Consider the following 15,936-nt stretch of genomic DNA (forward strand, 5'->3'; position numbering starts at 1 on the left):
ACAGAATATGCGGTCATATTCAATGAGACATATATATATATATATATATATATATATATATATATATATATATATATATATATATATATATATATATATATATATATATATATATATATATATATATGTCGTACCTAGTAGCCAGAACGCACTTCTCAGCCTACTATGCAAGGCCCAATTTGCCTAATAAGCCAAGTTTTCATGAATTAATTGTTTTTCGACTACCTAACCTAACTTAACCTAACTTTTTCGGCTACCTAACCTAACCTAACCTATAAAGATAGGTTAGGTTAGGTTAGGTAGGGTTGGTTAGGTTCGGTCATATATCTATGTTAATTCTAACTCCAATAAAAAAAATTGACCTCATACATAATGAAATGGGTAGCTTTATCATTTCATAAGAAAATAATTAGAGAAAATATATTAATTCAGGAAAACTTGGCTTATTAGGCAAATCGGGCCTTGCATAGTAGGCTGAGAAGTGCGTTCTGGCTACTAGGTACGACATATATATATATATATATATATATATATATATATATATATATATATATATATATATATATATATATATATATATATATTAGTTGAATCATATCTTGAGATGATTTCGGGGCTTTTTTTTTTAAGTGTCCCCGCGGCCCGGTCCTCGACCAGGCCTCCACACCCAGGAAGCAGCCCGTGACAGCTGACTAACATCCAGGTACCTATTTTACTGCTAGGTAACAGGGGCATAGGGTGAAAGAAACTCTGCCCATTGTTTCTCGCCGGCGCCTGGGATCGAACCCAGGACCACAGGATCACAAGTCCAGCGTGCTGTCCGCTCGGCCGACCGGCTCCCGTTCATTTTAACAGGAATTTTTCTTGTAGTCATCAAGGTTAAAAAATTATAGATATTTTGCTATGGGTAGCCAGTTAAAGTTATATATTTATTTTTGTAAAGTAATGATATAGGTTTAAACTAGCAATTTTGTAATATGCTTATACACATACAGCTTTGTAATTATTTATGCTTACACTGTTCAATGATATATATATATCTATGCGTGGTTAAATATATATAAATAAGTATATTCAATATATATGCAACTAAGTATATATGTAAGTTAACAGATAAATACACACACACACACACGCTCTTATATTTTTAAGATTGATTACATATAATGCAATAAGTTTTGGAGCCAGATTGAATACACAGGTTCAAATGGTAATATAATTAGAACGCAATTTACACGAGAATCTAGTCGATTGTAAGTTGAAAAATAGAATACAAAACTGAAGCTCATTCCCCTGAACCTCAGGTAAGTGAGTGAAAATTAGGCGAGTACCCAGGGAAAAAAACACACTTCAATTGCCACTACGACTGTCAAGATGTTGGGTGATTGGCCGGAGGAAGGGATGCTGGCCGTTCACTGGGTCATCCACGTTATGCGCCAGATGAAATGTTCTCCTACGAATGTCAACGCACCAAGAATCATTCCTGTAAGAAATTGTTATATCGTATTCACTAAGGAGGGATCTTCATCATATCTTACATATATTTAATTGTACGTCACCACTAGACTTTTAGCATTATTTAATGGAATTCTACATGAGGGATTCAACATACCTCTAGTTTAAATGGTTTATGTATTTACTGATGGTACCAGAAATACTAAAGATTCCCCATGTATACTTGATACAAGACTCCACAGCCATCTTGAAAATTTCCACATGTCTTACTTTTCAGTGGCTCAAAATATCCTGATTAGATCAAACCTAGAATCTCCACCTCTCTCTTTCATCGATTCCCAACCTATCTCCGTGGGCTTCCTTATATTCTAATATTTCCCTAATAAATTTTTCCCCTGTCTACCCCTCCCCCGTCTTATCCCAAATCCTGATCACTTCCAAGTGCTATATAGTCGAAATGCCTAGGCTCTTTTCCCTGATAATTCCCTCCCTCCCTCCCTCATCTGTTTATAAAAGTCTGTAAATCATCCTAATATTATCAAAGGCTTCCTTTATGCAGGCTTCATTAATGTCTGCAGACAACATCTCCGAAGTTTCCTGCAAACATTAAAGAATACCCAGACGCTTAAGTTTCCAGTCTCTCTAACATATGCACTCATGTTATCCTTCACACTGTTTACAGCTATATGCCAACTCTTAACGCACCGTGGAAAGTTTTAAACTTGTCTGCATACACTTTAATACTTCTGACAAACATTCCATTGCTTCCTGAGGCTACTTGCGTGGACTTCGGTTTAGACACCCAGCCAACAAATCTGAATCTAAAGGAACTTTACTTGATAATGGTCCGGGAAAGACCGAAAAATCGCCAGCTCATTTATTTTCAGATTTGTAAGTTGGGTGTCTAATTTTCAGCCATGTTACTAGGACTAATTGTCTGTACTTCGTTTTACCTCCGAAGAGGACAAGGAGCGGCCCGACGAAGGCATCAAGGTTGAGAGGAGAGATGCCGTCACGTCTGTCAGCAGAGGGAGGTCGAAGACACTGTGAGGTGTTGGTGATCTGCTCTCCCAGCCACTTAGCCACCAGCCCCGCCTCTTTCACTACCAGGAGACTGTGTGATAGTTTAGTTAGTTAAATATGTGTTCCATACCAATCCTGTGAGTTGTAGAGTAGACAGGCACATAATGGAATCAGAAATTGAGTCCTAATATTCATTTAGCTAATCAAGTTAAAGCACAATCAGCTAGTTACTGAGATTATTAACATATACATCAAAGGACTAATAATAGGTGCATGAGAAAACCATTTACAGATAAATTGGGTCGTACTGAAGAGTTATAAACCAAAGAAAAGTTTTCTCATTATTTTCACCACTTATTGTTTTTTTCTGCTGTAAATAATTTTGGCTACACTTTATCTCCATAAAGTTTGTTTTATCATGGAGGCAATTTACGTATTCTTAACGTTCTAGTAATTTTTAAGATGTAGTAGAGGCACTCACATCTTGTTGACCCCAGACAGGAAAGTAGAGTTCTTCTTGAACGCCAAGGCCATCATGAGGTTTGTGAGTACCTTGTCTCTGGCGATGTATAGATGACACTTACCGCTTGTACTGTCGGTAGGAGACGATACTCATACATTCACAATATCATTACATAAGAAATTTATAATGTATATATATAGCCAGTTAAGATATTGACAATGACCTGAGAAGGACGAAAATGCCTCAGCTATTCTATTTTCTATTTCAATTGTGGTTATACATGACCCTATATATATATATATATATATATATATATATATATATATATATATATATATATATATATATATATATATATATATACATATATATATATATATATATCTATATATATATATATATATATATATATATATATATATATATATATATATATATATATATATATATATATATATATATATATATATATACACCTTCTGAAGATGTATTTAATATACGAAAGTACTTAAGGAAATTTCCTGTTTCATTTTTCCTTCGTGGTCTGACATTGTCATATATATATAAATCACCTAAAATCCCAGGACATGGTTTTCTTCATGGTAGTCTCGTCGCAGATGGCAGCATAGTGACCTTGGACAAGCGCCTGACGCGCCGCCCAGCAGTCAGAGATGGAGCCTGACATGGCGGTCACCGCCTTCTGACGCACAGGATCTCCGGACTCCTACAAGTTAAAAAAAAATACCCAAATATTTTAATTGTTCTACAGGTTATCAATGGCAGAATAAATATATGTATTGATTCTTATATGTGAAGAATGGACAACAGTAAAAAAAAATCTTTGCGACTAACAGTTCAGATAATTTCTAAAGAAAGATATTTTGTATTTATGTTTTATATTTGAACCGAAAATGCATACCATAAGGAATGCCGTTATCATTGAGCCAGCCTCCAGTCGCCAAGGCAGTTTAGACTGGGCCACCAGGTCCGCCAGGGAGTCTATGGGGGTAGAGACCCGAGGCACAGTCATCATGGCCGTAAGGATACCGCTGTAGCAAGACATAAAGACTATGGCAGCCAGGAGCCATGTGGTCGCTATGAGACGACCACCGTCCCGTTTAGGCAGCCACTTTGGACCTGTAGGGATATTGGTAGTAACGAAGTCACTGTAAACTGAACACTATGGACGCTAGGAGTCTGATAGTCAACAAGAAACGATACTCCTGGTAAGTTATTCAAAATCTTTTTTTAATTTCATTCCTAACAATGCTCTTACTGTTAAGCAGCGGTAACAGGTGCAAGGAAACGTGCTCAAACGTCTCTGTCCAGCTGCGGGAATCAAACACGGTACCTTATGGCTGCGTACCAGCTGCACTGATCATTGAACTACATGACCCTATTAACCGCTATTAAAAACACTGGCCTGAAGCTGCCACCACTTAGTTGTGTTGTTATTCATGTTAAATACACAAAAAGATAAACGAGAGCTGATTTACAAAATAAAATAACCAAAAGAGGAACGTTTAGCAACACATCTACCAATCAGACTTACTTTGCTCAGTGACCGTTTGAAAAACCCAGGCGGAGATTTTAGATGGCGTGTTTCTAGTGCGTAAGTCAAATAATTTCTCCTCAGTGGTCACCAGCCACACCATGACTCTCTCCACACACACTACACTGGCAAGAAATAACAGCCACACCTGGGGACAAGAACCTACAAATAATTACTTAGCCCTAATGAATAATGAGTGAGGTATATCTTCATGATATAAGCTGATAATGTTTGTTTAAAGTTTAAAGTGTTATACTTTCTTGGCTCAGAGAACATATTGAAAAAGTTTCCAAATTATGCCTTATTTATATATTTTAGTTTGTTTAGGAATTCAGGGAAAAAAGTTTAGTGATTACCAAATTCACTATTCTTAAGTATGTAAACAAGAATTCAAAGGTATAAGATTGTATTCTAAAACATATCACCATTTTCTCTCTCTAACTATCTTTGTGAGGACTTACCTCTAAGGTGAAGGGCTTGAGAAATCCTGTGATGTCGTTCTGGAGGCCGGGTCTGACCGTAATGATGGCCTTGTTGTCGTTGTGTAGTGGGTGAGATAATTGGGTGACTGATCCTCTCTCTGGTGTCATGGTAAAGGGACCTAGGGCAAATTCCACCTCCTGAATGACAAAATAGTAAACGGACAAAATTCATTATTGAGCATACATACATACATATATATGTATGTATGTTCATACATATATATATATATATATGTCGTACCTAGTAGCCAGAACTCACTTCTCAGCCTACTATTCAAGGCCCGATTTGCCTAATAAGCCAAGTTTTCCTGAATTAATATATTTACTATAATTTTTTTCTTATGAAATGATAAAGCAACCCTTTTCTCTATGTATGAGGTCAATTTTTTTTTATTGGAGTTAAAATTAACGTAGATATATGACCGAACCTAACCAACCCTACCTAACCTAACCTAACCTATATTTATAGGTAAGGTTAGGTTAGGTAGCCAAAAAAAGCTAGGTTAGGTTAGGTTAGGTAGGTTAGGTAGACGAAAAAACATTAATTCATGAAAACTTGGCTTATTAGGCAAATCGGGCCTTGAATAGTAGGCTGAGAAGTGCGTTCTGGCTATTAGGTACGACATATATATATATATATATATATATATATATATATATATATATATATATATATATATATATATATACATATATATATATATATATATATATATATATATATATATATATATATATATATATATATATATATATATATATATATATATGCAATTGACGATCACAAAACACTGATCATTTTATGCGGAAAATCCACAGAGAAATATGAAATGAGGTGAACGTTTCGGCTTTGTTAAAGCCTTTGTCAACACCAGACTAAGGAGAAGGGAGAAGGGGGATTGGACATCCCTAGGGTTGGACACCTGACCAACCCTAGGGATGGGTTGGTCAGGTGTCGGCCTATATATCCTCCCCCTTCTCCCTTCTCCTTAGTCAGTCTGGTGTTGACAAAGGCTTTAACAAAGCCGAAACGTTCACCTCATTTCATATTTCTCTGTGGATTTTCCGCATATATATATATATATATATATATATAGTATAATCAAAAGCTCTTCTTCATCTTGAGGTTGTCACCTTAACATCATCTCCTCACCAGCGAATATCTTTATTATCTTGAAAGTTTCAGATCGTTATGTATTTTTGCTAAAGAATTCGTTAGGCAGTGAGAACAAGTTCCCAACTATAAATATTTGACTGCAACATATACATATAGAACACTCCGGACAACAGTCCACTTACCCCTCTATGAACCATGCCAATCATGCCATTCCAGGAACCGTTCTGTGTCTCACTGCCCCAGTACCCATCAGGTGGCCGAACTAATTCGTAACTAAGAGAGAGAGAGAGAGAGAGAGAGAGAGAGAGAGAGAGAGAGAGAGAGAGAGAGAGAGAGAGAGAGAGAGAGAGAGAGAGAGAGAGAGAGAGAGAGAGAGAGAGAGAGAGAGAGAGAGAGAGAGAGAGAGAGGGAGAGAGGGAGAGAGAGAGAGAGAGAAAGAGAGAGAGAGAGAGATAGATTATAGTAGCTAAGTTAACAATTAATAAATTTCATATAAAATAAATACATATTTTAGTGTACTTAATAGCAAACTTGCATCGCACTCTTTCAAAAATACTGTACATGATTTCCACACAATATAAAATATCTCTAGTAATTCAATGTATACATTCTAATGGTAACATGAATATATATATATAATCAATTCGCCATATATATATATATATATATATATATATATATATATATATATATATATATATATATATATACTAGCTTCGTAGCCATATGTACAACTGATTAACAAACGCATTTAGAGCCAAAGAAAAATCACTATAAGATGCGAAGTTGCTCACTCAAAGTGAAGGCAATGAGCTAGGATATGGAGGAGGTTGGCTGTGGGCCCGGTGATGGTGATGGGTCCACCCAGGTCATCCTTCACCTTGGTCCAGGGCACCCACTATTCTGCCGCCACCGTCACCATACACCACAATAAGAGAGACGGAGAAATCATTATATATATAAATAGTGACATAGATGCAAATGGCAAAGAAGTACCATTTATCTCGGATTTTATCACATACTCCCACACATGAACATTATGAGTTACTTTAGAACATATCTTATATCTTTGTACTAACTTGGTTTTGCAGTTACGACAATGTGACAGTTTGGTTGATATATATTCATTTATACCAATACTCACTTCTTCAGCGGCAATTTTGATAAATGGTCTGTTGGTGGACATGTTGGTGGTGGCAAAATTGGTAGTGGGGAGTATTCTCTTGTGACTGCGAGTCAGTTGATGTTTAAAACATAGAACCACATTACAATTTTAAAAGGCAAGCGTACAAATATTATTCAGTGGCAATCATATCATTAATTATATTTCATTATTTTTAATCTGTATCCAAATTTTTTTTTATTTTCAGAAGGTCTTATTAGTGATGGAAAAGCATATCTATAGACAATTTGAAACTCTGAAGAATCAGCTTTGTATTAGTGTGGGTTATAAAATCATAAAACAAAGATCGACAAATGCAGCAATAGAACAATGAAAAAGTACATTGAGAACAATAGTTGACTCCTAAGGTCTTGATCACCGTGATTACCAACCATACAATCTTCAGGTCTTCCCAGGATCCCAAACACATGCCTCTCAGGTCATAGGTCAACCCCAGCCACACAACCTTCAGGTCTTCCCAGGATCCCAAACACATGCCTCTCAGGTCATAGCTCAACCCCAGCAACACAACCTTCAGGTCTTCCCAGGATCCCAAACACGTGCCTCTCAGGTCATAGGTCAACCCCAGCCACACAACCTTCAGGTCTTCCCAGGATCCCAAACACATGCCTCTCAGGTCATAGCTCAACCCCAGCAACACAACCTTCAGGTCTTCCCAGGATCCCAAACACGTGCCTCTCAGGTCATAGGTCAACCCCAGCCACACAACCTTCAGGTCTTCCTCTAACATTCATATCATGAAGCGAGTGAGATAAAGTGGAGATTTGTACTACTTTCAATCCCAAATATGAGATTTCCCTTCATTCCCATTGATCATCTGTCACATGAGGCACGACGAATTTGTAAATCCATTGAAAAAAACAAGTGAATAACTTCCTCACTTGGAGTTGAAGGCTCGTATCGCCAACTCTCACCTTCTTGCGTCTGTCACTGTTGCAACACTAGTGGAACTCTGAAAGTCTGCTGGTACATATACTGTGTATATCTTAAAATTTCATTTTAAAATTAATTTTAATAAATAAGGAGCTTCTTGTCTCTTAAGCTTGCTGCAGAGACGAGCTATTTCATGAATTTTGCAGTCAGGTGCAAATGAATATTTGCAAATCAGTAAATAGGTAATCAGAGAGTATCCCTGATATTTTATTGTTGTGTATTTTGCTTTAAAGTTAGCGCAAAGTATTATATATTAATTTTGAGCCACATTTTATATACTTAAACGTACACACACACACATACACACGAGAAACTAGAAAAGGTCCAAAAATATACAACGAAATTCGTTCGGGAGCTGAGGGGACTGAGGTATGAGAAAAGATGAAGATCATGGTACACATCCAAGCTGGATAAAATATATTTCCTCCAGCGTGAGGAAATATAAGACAAAACTCGAATAAGACCAAACTCACTGATCATTAGCCGTGGCAAGGTAGGGCGAAGTCATCTTGCAGGTGAGACGCTTCATATCGTGATCAATATCGTCTCCTTCGTCATGTACAGTTGGCACTCAACACTTTCTTGTAGACGTGTGTTATTCAATATGACAGAAAGGGGAAAATTAATGATTCTAGCACGAATCTTCTCTGTTTTTTCAAATGTTTTCCTTTACTTGAAAAAGAAGTTGAGAAGCTAACTCTACAAAGTTCATTTTACAGTCTTATTTTACATTGCCTGACGCAGTGAGAAGTGTTTCGTTAACCCTTGTTTACATTTTCAAAGTACTAGTGAATACAATATGGTTGGAGCAGCCGAATAAGTAACGTAAAGTGAGATGAACCGCCTCCTTAAGGACCATGAGGCTCATTACAAGTTACATGTCTTCGATATGATGGTTGGGGTTGAATAATGGGTGTTTCGTCTTGGTCTCGAAGATGGCCAAGTGTAACTAGGTGTTAGGTAGCTATTGATTATTGGCTGGGTTTATATGATGTGAAGTGCCTCGGCAATGTTCAATAGTCTATTGTCAATGTATGTGTCGATTATTTAAGTGTTGTTTTTCATGATATTGCCTGTGACTATCTGGTCGTGTGAAGAGACCATACGATCCTTGAGACTTACAGTCTTCAAGTGGGTATATGAAGGCAAAGACGACATTCGTCTTTGTCAAGGCTTTACGTTTGGTGTCAGGAGAGTGTTGCTTGAGGAAGTTATCGGTCTTTTAGCTCTTTTGGTAAAGTATTAATTCAATCTTGTGGTTGGTGTCAGTTGGGAAAAGGGTTACGTTTCTATCAATAATGTCTTTCAGGACTCTTTCTTCTGTTTTGTGATCCGTGGAAAATATATCCTATTAAAATATTCTAGAGGAACTTCTTTTCCACATAGACAAAACGGAGGAAGCAGTCCTGAAAGATATTACAGATAGAAATGTGACCCCCTACCGACACCAACTATAAGGTATTATATATATAATATTACATATATATATATACACACACACATATATATATATATATATATATATATATATATATATATATATATATATTTATATATATATATATATATATATATATATATATATATATTTATATATATATGTATATATTTATAAATATATATATATATATATATATGTATATATTTATAAATATATATATATATATATATATATAGAGAGAGAGAGAGAGAGAGAGAGAGAGAGAGAGAGAGAGAGAGAGAGAGAGAGAGAGAGAGAGAGAGAGAGAGAGAGAGAGAGAGAGAGAGAGAGAGAGAGAGAGAGAGAGAGAGAGAGAGAGAGAGAGAGAGGGGGGGGGGGAGAGGGGGGGAGAGTGTGTGTGTGTGTGTGTGTGTGAGTATAACATTGAGTCATACACGAACTAGTCACCAGTAATTGGTGCCTGGACTCCTCCCTAGCCTCATCCCTGGCGTGTGGAGACCGGAGTGCTAAAGTGCCACAGTCTGTGATACATCAGTTCGCTCACCAGCGACACCAGCCCAACACTCACACCTGTAACGTAACCAAAATTTCACCAAACACGTTAGTAACAATAAGGAAATGAGTTTAAGCTTTTGCAAATCTTCAAATTAAACTATTTTTTTAAGCCATTCAATATAAATATATTGAACTGTTTCCATAATAATAATTAGCAAACACAGCTTTACTTATATCTCTTTCTTTACTTCTATCTTACTTCTAAGAGAGAAGTAAGGAAAAACTAAAATCATTCATATATCCGAAATGTTTTCACTACTTCTTGAAAATGTGATGTAAACAGTACAAATTTTAAAAATAATAATAATAAAGACAGACAGCAAAATGATAGTGGTAAATACTAATAATAAAGGACTAACCAAAGCCGAGGACGATGAAGGGACCTGAAAGCGCCTGCAGACTGAAGGCTGAGAAGCCGTCCCTCTTGTCTGAGGTGGGCGGCCGCAGGCACTGGCTGGTGTTGGTGATCTCTGTCCCCATCCACCGCTCCAGCAGCCCAGCCTCTTTAACCATCATGATACTGGAGGCCAGAGATGGGGTTAAGGGTCAGAAAATCAAATTGAGTTCTCTGGTAACAGTCTTCGTTCCGGGGTCCTGATGGTGAAGAAGGTCGAGGTGATGAGTGAGTGGTGGGCCCTTATGGTGAAGATTATTTGCGGTGATGAGCAAGTACTGAGTACTGATGATGGAGGTCAGGTTAATGAAGGATGCAGTGACCTGACATGCAATTGTTTGTCATGACATGCTCTTTACTGATACTGAGGATTGCTCTTTTCTTATAGACATGTAGCTGCATTCTAATGTATACTCGTAATGTATTATTCCTCTGTCCTTCTACATATGTTTTTCTATATTTCGTCTGGTTACGAGTCCTAGCTAGAAAGAATTGGCTGGATTCCAGTTCTTAACTGTTCATCACAGCAGCAGCTGAGTACTTGTTTTTAACGGATTACCGGGTCGTGTCCCAGGGAAATTAGTAGAGTGCGGTTTACCGTGAGGTAGGAGAAAATAGAGCTCTGAGCCTGCCTACAGGTGTCAGAAGTCCTGTTAAACTGGTGTTAAAAAAAATAGTGCATAATTAGAACTTATTGCTAAACTCTTCTTACACATCTGCAACCGGCACATTGGCCTAACTCTACATATTCGTGGATATATCAGTTCAGGATATGTTAGGATAATCTTGAACGTTGGATATTTACTATCATCAATATCATCGTTAAAAATATGGCAAAAACTATAATAATAATAATTAATGTATTTTCTATGCTTGACTACATATAGTCAGACCAGAATATAATAAAACTTGGAGAGGTTTCTTAATAAGAAATTACCTAAATACCTAAGTTCATAAAACTGAACAAATATGTGAAAATACAATTTACATTTCGTCAGCTCTGGAGCGGAAGGTGGAATTGTTCTTGAAAGCCATCGCCATCATGGCGTTTGAATACACCTTCTGACGGGCGATGTACAAGTGACACTTCCCAGTTGTGCTGCAGGAGTAAAGAAGGCTCCGTATTGATATTTGTTACAAACATAATGCTACTTCAAGATTTTCATAAGAATAACTCAGTAACACATCTCAAACACGATATAAACCTTTGAATAAAACACCAGCCAAGATGCGTGGCTTTTCATAACTGTGTTGAGTACTGAACCTAAAGTCCCAGGACATGGATTTCTTCATAGAGGTTACGTCGCACAGTGCAGCGTATTCGCCATTGGCGACCGCTTGACGCGCCGTCCAACAGTCAGGAAACGTGCCGGATACCTTGCTAGCCACCTTCTGTCGCACAGGATCTCCAGACTCCTGATGAGAGCGGGTTCATCTTTACAGCTCGCGTGTACTATAATGCACTCCTGATAATCAAGGTCTGGTGTCTCTTTACACATATGAGGAGAATGCTTTTAGTTAACATATGTATAAAAGAGGAAATATAAGAAACTGCTATATATTTAGAGATTAAACAAGCAGACTCCTAAATAATGCCCTCTTTATTTTTTACACATTCAGAAAGAGGCTACCAGACCACGTATTAGAGCAAAACTGTAGGAATAAATATTTTTTACTTAGTAAAAATTCAGAACACTATTGGAACTCTTTTAAGGAAATATATATGAAACGGGAATAAATGTCTTACCATCAGGAATGGAATCATCATGGAGCCGGCCTCCAGCCGCCAGGGCAGGTGAGTCTGGGCCACCAGGTCTTCCAGGGAGTCTATGGGGATGGTGACCCGAGGCACCGTGAGCATGGCCGTGAGGATGCCACTGTAGCAGGACGTGAACACAAAGGACGCCAGAAGCCACGTGGTCGCTATAAGGCGGCCGGCGTCTTTCTTGGGCATCCATTTAGAGCCTGTGGAGAAAATGGATATAAATATCAGAATTTCCCTAATGCTTGAATAACTGCCTATTTGCTGGCCCATTGAGCGCATTTTCTCTCCTTATAAAAAACGTAAAATATCCCCCCTGCTCTCATTGACTAAAAAAATAATTATAAATGCAACACTACTATTGTAGAAAACAAAATTGTAAAGTTTTTTGGTGTTTTTGATTACTTACGATCGATTTAAGTATTCATTCCCGATAAACAGCTTAAATAAAGATTTATTTTTAAATTATAGTAAATAGCAATATAATTGCAACCAGTCATCAATCATCACACAGTCATCAATAACGAGATAATCACCCATTACAGATATAATCATCAAAGTAAAGCATTCCAGGTTGCCTGAGTGGGCTGCGTTGTGCTGGTGTCAGACATTATAGTGGATTTATTGCCTTGGGAATACATTCATGTCTCGTTAAGACCTGTTCAATACCGCCTGGTGATTACCGTCCAGCTCCTCAGTCACTCAACCAGAATGATTCACTAATATTTGTTCCATTACAAAAATAAAATGTGAGAGTTGAGTAAGTGAGAGTGTTAGGTATATGAAAGAGATAGTTTATGCGAGTACTAATATAAAATACTGTCAATAATTATGTGTCATTTTTAATATCTGGATTTTTTTCCAATACCACTACACTCCTATACTTATACTCATCATATCTAGTGAAAGTGGGAAACAGTGTAGTGACGATAGCGATGAATGTCCAATATATTATTTTCGTGTATATAACATTAATTCTTACCTTCAGTAGCAGCACCATTATATATCAGTAAGACATAAGAACATCAACTCCAAATACTAAGACTTTTTAACTATTACTATAATAATTCAAGCTTTCTAAAATGACTTTCTGCAACACTCACCCTGTTGCATGATCGTCTGGATGATGTTAATGGACACTTTGTCAATGAGTTTGTTGATAGATGTGCCAAACACATTTCCCTCCGCCCACACTACCCCAGCCAAGACTGCTGCAACACTTACTATGCTGCACAGAACCAACAGCCACACCTGCAGGAAAGTTACCAGGTGTGTCACGTGTCATACTTTCCACCATAGTCAGGTTGGCAACATTAAACGAAATTTAAGGAATATTAAACTCGTCATGACTGGGGATATTTGCAATAAAATATTGCATGTGACATCAGAGGATGAGCTGTTCAACATTACTTGTTCTGTATTAGTATATGGTTTCTATATATCACTATACATATATTGTATATGGATTCGAATTCTATTGTGAATTTATATTTTTAGCACCGTCTATCTATTTTCCATTATTATCTGATATGTTCACCTTAACCATATCCGCTATTAAAATACGATTTGTTAGAAAATTTCAGTAATTTTCCCTAAATTGCTCTTCATAATGAAGTATCCAAATGCTGTAACAACTGTAACGTGTCTCACTAGCCAATAAGTGTGTGGCCTCACCAGAGGGTTGAAGGGCTTGAGGAAGCCGCTGATGTCGTTGGTGAGTCCCGGTCTGATCACCAGGAGGGCCAGGTCGTCGGTGTGAACGGCCGCTGAGAAGTCACACACAGTCTCCCTCTCAGGCGTGATGGTGAACGGACCCACGGCGAACTCCACCTCCTGCTGGTGCATACAGGAAGTCACTGTATCTTTGGTGTTGTAATGTAGAGCATGCACGTAAAACACGTACAAATGTGCATTTACATTAAGCAAGAAACAATCGACTTGAGAATTGTCCAGGACGGACCGAAACGTCGTCGTCCCTTCACATTCTAGTGTGTGGTTTGGTCAACATATTTCAGCCACGTTATTGTGGCTCCTCGCCTGCACAAGCAAGAAACAGATATACAAGAACAGGGAAATATTTGTTTACAAAGTAACCCCTCCAGGACCCACCTTCCTGTCAACCATTCCCATCATCCCTGACCAAGATCCATTCGGTAGCTTGTTTCCCCAGAGTCCATCTGGAGGCCGAACTAATTCGAAACTGTAAAAACAAAAAAATAAATAAAAGAATTAACAGAATTGTTGAACAACTTTTTTTTATCACAATGATCAATATTATTATTATGATTATAATGCTCAGTATTGTTATTATCTATAATGATGCTATTATGCTCGTAAATATCAGAGTTGTCTTAGACGGACAAACAACCGAGATCAGACTTACTCGAAGCCAATAGTGTCGGATAAGACTTGAACCAGGTTGCCTATAGGACCCTCCACCCCAAGGCGGCCGTCTGACATGGTGTAGACTCGAATGTATGGCACCCACTGATGAGGCAGAGCAGGCAACGTCGAGAGAGAGAGAGACAGTTATACCAGGGTAAAGTGAAAAGACAAGGAGAAGGAAAAACGAAAAAAGGCAATAGATAGAAAGATAATTATATATAGATGAATATATATATATATATATATATATATATATATATATATATATATATATATATATATATATATATATTCATACATACTCACGGTTTCAGCAGCGATTCTCAAGAACGGGCGATATAAGGTCATGTTTATCTCTCTTGTTTTCGGGTTTTTATTTGTAGTCCTCATCTGTCTTCATTTCTTGTCTTCATTTGTCTTGATCACTTTACAATTTATATATTAGTTCCGCTTGTACTTTGATTACTTTTCTTGACATTTCTGTTTAATTGGGAGACATTTTACTTAATGCTGTTGTGTTTTTTCAGACATGAATATAAAAAATCTTATATATTGTATTCACTATATCTTCGCTGCAATTGGCGAGTGGAGAGGTCGAGATAACGACAGAAACAAGAAGCACGTGGCTTAACCACCAATGATCCTGTTGAAGAAATAAAAGATATAAAGTTATAAGAAGTATCAATACAATGTTCGAAAGTCATTCGTCGGTATACAAGTTAAATAATGGTTAAATGGTTAATATATGGACCAAAAAGAATTTGTGCGTTGTATATTATTTATAAAAACAAACACTTAAATTCTGTTGAACGATAATCTGTAAAACATTAGTTATGAAAAGGATAATTTGCCAAGTGCAAAATTTTTTGTATAATAATTAACAAAGCACAAATTACAGGAAAGGTAATTGATAGAACTCTATGTAAACGATAATGCACTTAGCACTAATTATTTAGAAGATAATCTGCAGCTCACTAAGTGGAAGAATACTCTGAAAAACCTTCGTTTATGTAAAATGACAAAAAAAGTATATAATTCTGTGTCATTGTCTCAGCATAATGAATACTTCAGCGTTTATCGTGTCTTTGTCCCAGCATCCAGCATGCTTGTTTGTTTGTTTGGTCTTTGTCTCAGCATCCACCATCTTTAATACTCCCGCTGTTGTATTTGCAAAACTGGCTCTCGATATGA

At 37.1% G+C, this 15,936-nt stretch overlaps 2 protein-coding genes and 1 long non-coding RNA gene across 3 annotated transcripts; all 3 read right to left on the reverse strand.

The window, feature by feature from the left end:
• Positions 1 to 1,022: 1,022 nt before the first annotated feature.
• On the reverse strand, positions 1,023 to 4,630 carry LOC138358329 (glutamate receptor 1-like). The gene is made up of 6 exons (XM_069316168.1): positions 4,494 to 4,630; positions 3,861 to 4,078; positions 3,514 to 3,665; positions 2,960 to 3,070; positions 2,409 to 2,569; positions 1,023 to 1,483 (listed from the first exon to the last, which is right to left on the reverse strand). The coding sequence occupies exons 1-6, from the start codon at positions 4,594 to 4,596 to the stop codon at positions 1,413 to 1,415; spliced, it is 816 nt and encodes a 271-aa protein (XP_069172269.1). The 5' UTR covers positions 4,597 to 4,630; the 3' UTR covers positions 1,023 to 1,412.
• A 351-nt stretch (positions 4,631 to 4,981) lies between these two features.
• Positions 4,982 to 7,323, reverse strand: LOC138358330 (uncharacterized). Its single transcript, XR_011225331.1, has 4 exons — positions 7,237 to 7,323; positions 6,887 to 6,990; positions 6,275 to 6,365; positions 4,982 to 5,113 (listed from the first exon to the last, which is right to left on the reverse strand). It is a non-coding gene; the product is annotated as an uncharacterized lncRNA (long non-coding RNA).
• Positions 7,324 to 10,127: 2,804 nt separating this feature from the next.
• LOC123751609 (glutamate receptor-like) lies at positions 10,128 to 14,820 on the reverse strand. Its single transcript, XM_045733703.2, has 9 exons — positions 14,744 to 14,820; positions 14,470 to 14,560; positions 14,035 to 14,193; positions 13,464 to 13,611; positions 12,346 to 12,563; positions 11,863 to 12,014; positions 11,587 to 11,697; positions 10,564 to 10,724; positions 10,128 to 10,219 (listed from the first exon to the last, which is right to left on the reverse strand). Exons 1-9 carry the CDS (start codon positions 14,818 to 14,820, stop codon positions 10,128 to 10,130), a joined length of 1,209 nt encoding a protein of 402 aa, XP_045589659.2.
• Positions 14,821 to 15,936: the final 1,116 nt, after the last annotated feature.

Source organism: Procambarus clarkii, chromosome 83, assembly GCF_040958095.1.
Source record: "Procambarus clarkii isolate CNS0578487 chromosome 83, FALCON_Pclarkii_2.0, whole genome shotgun sequence".
Classification (NCBI taxonomy): Eukaryota; Metazoa; Arthropoda; class Malacostraca; order Decapoda; family Cambaridae; genus Procambarus; species Procambarus clarkii.

Bases quoted from the DNA above. Each gene is read 5' to 3' on its own strand.
- LOC138358329 (XM_069316168.1), bottom strand. From the start codon at position 4,596: ATGGTGTGGCTGGTGACCACTGAGGAGAAATTATTTGACTTACGCACT. The intron at 4,079-4,493 runs GTAAGTCTGATT...ATATCCCTACAG, and splicing joins TCAAACGGTCACTGAGCAAA to GTCCAAAGTGGCTGCCTAAA. The intron at 3,071-3,513 runs GTGATTTATATA...TCCTACCGACAG, and splicing joins ACCATGTCCTGGGATTTTAG to TACAAGCGGTAAGTGTCATC.
- LOC123751609 (XM_045733703.2), bottom strand. From the start codon at position 14,820: ATGTCAGACGGCCGCCTTGGGGTGGAGGGTCCTATAGGCAACCTGGTT. The intron at 14,561-14,743 runs GTAAGTCTGATC...TTGTTTTTACAG, and splicing joins TCCGACACTATTGGCTTCGA to TTTCGAATTAGTTCGGCCTC. The intron at 12,015-12,345 runs GTAAGACATTTA...CGCTCTCATCAG, and splicing joins TGATGATTCCATTCCTGATG to GAGTCTGGAGATCCTGTGCG.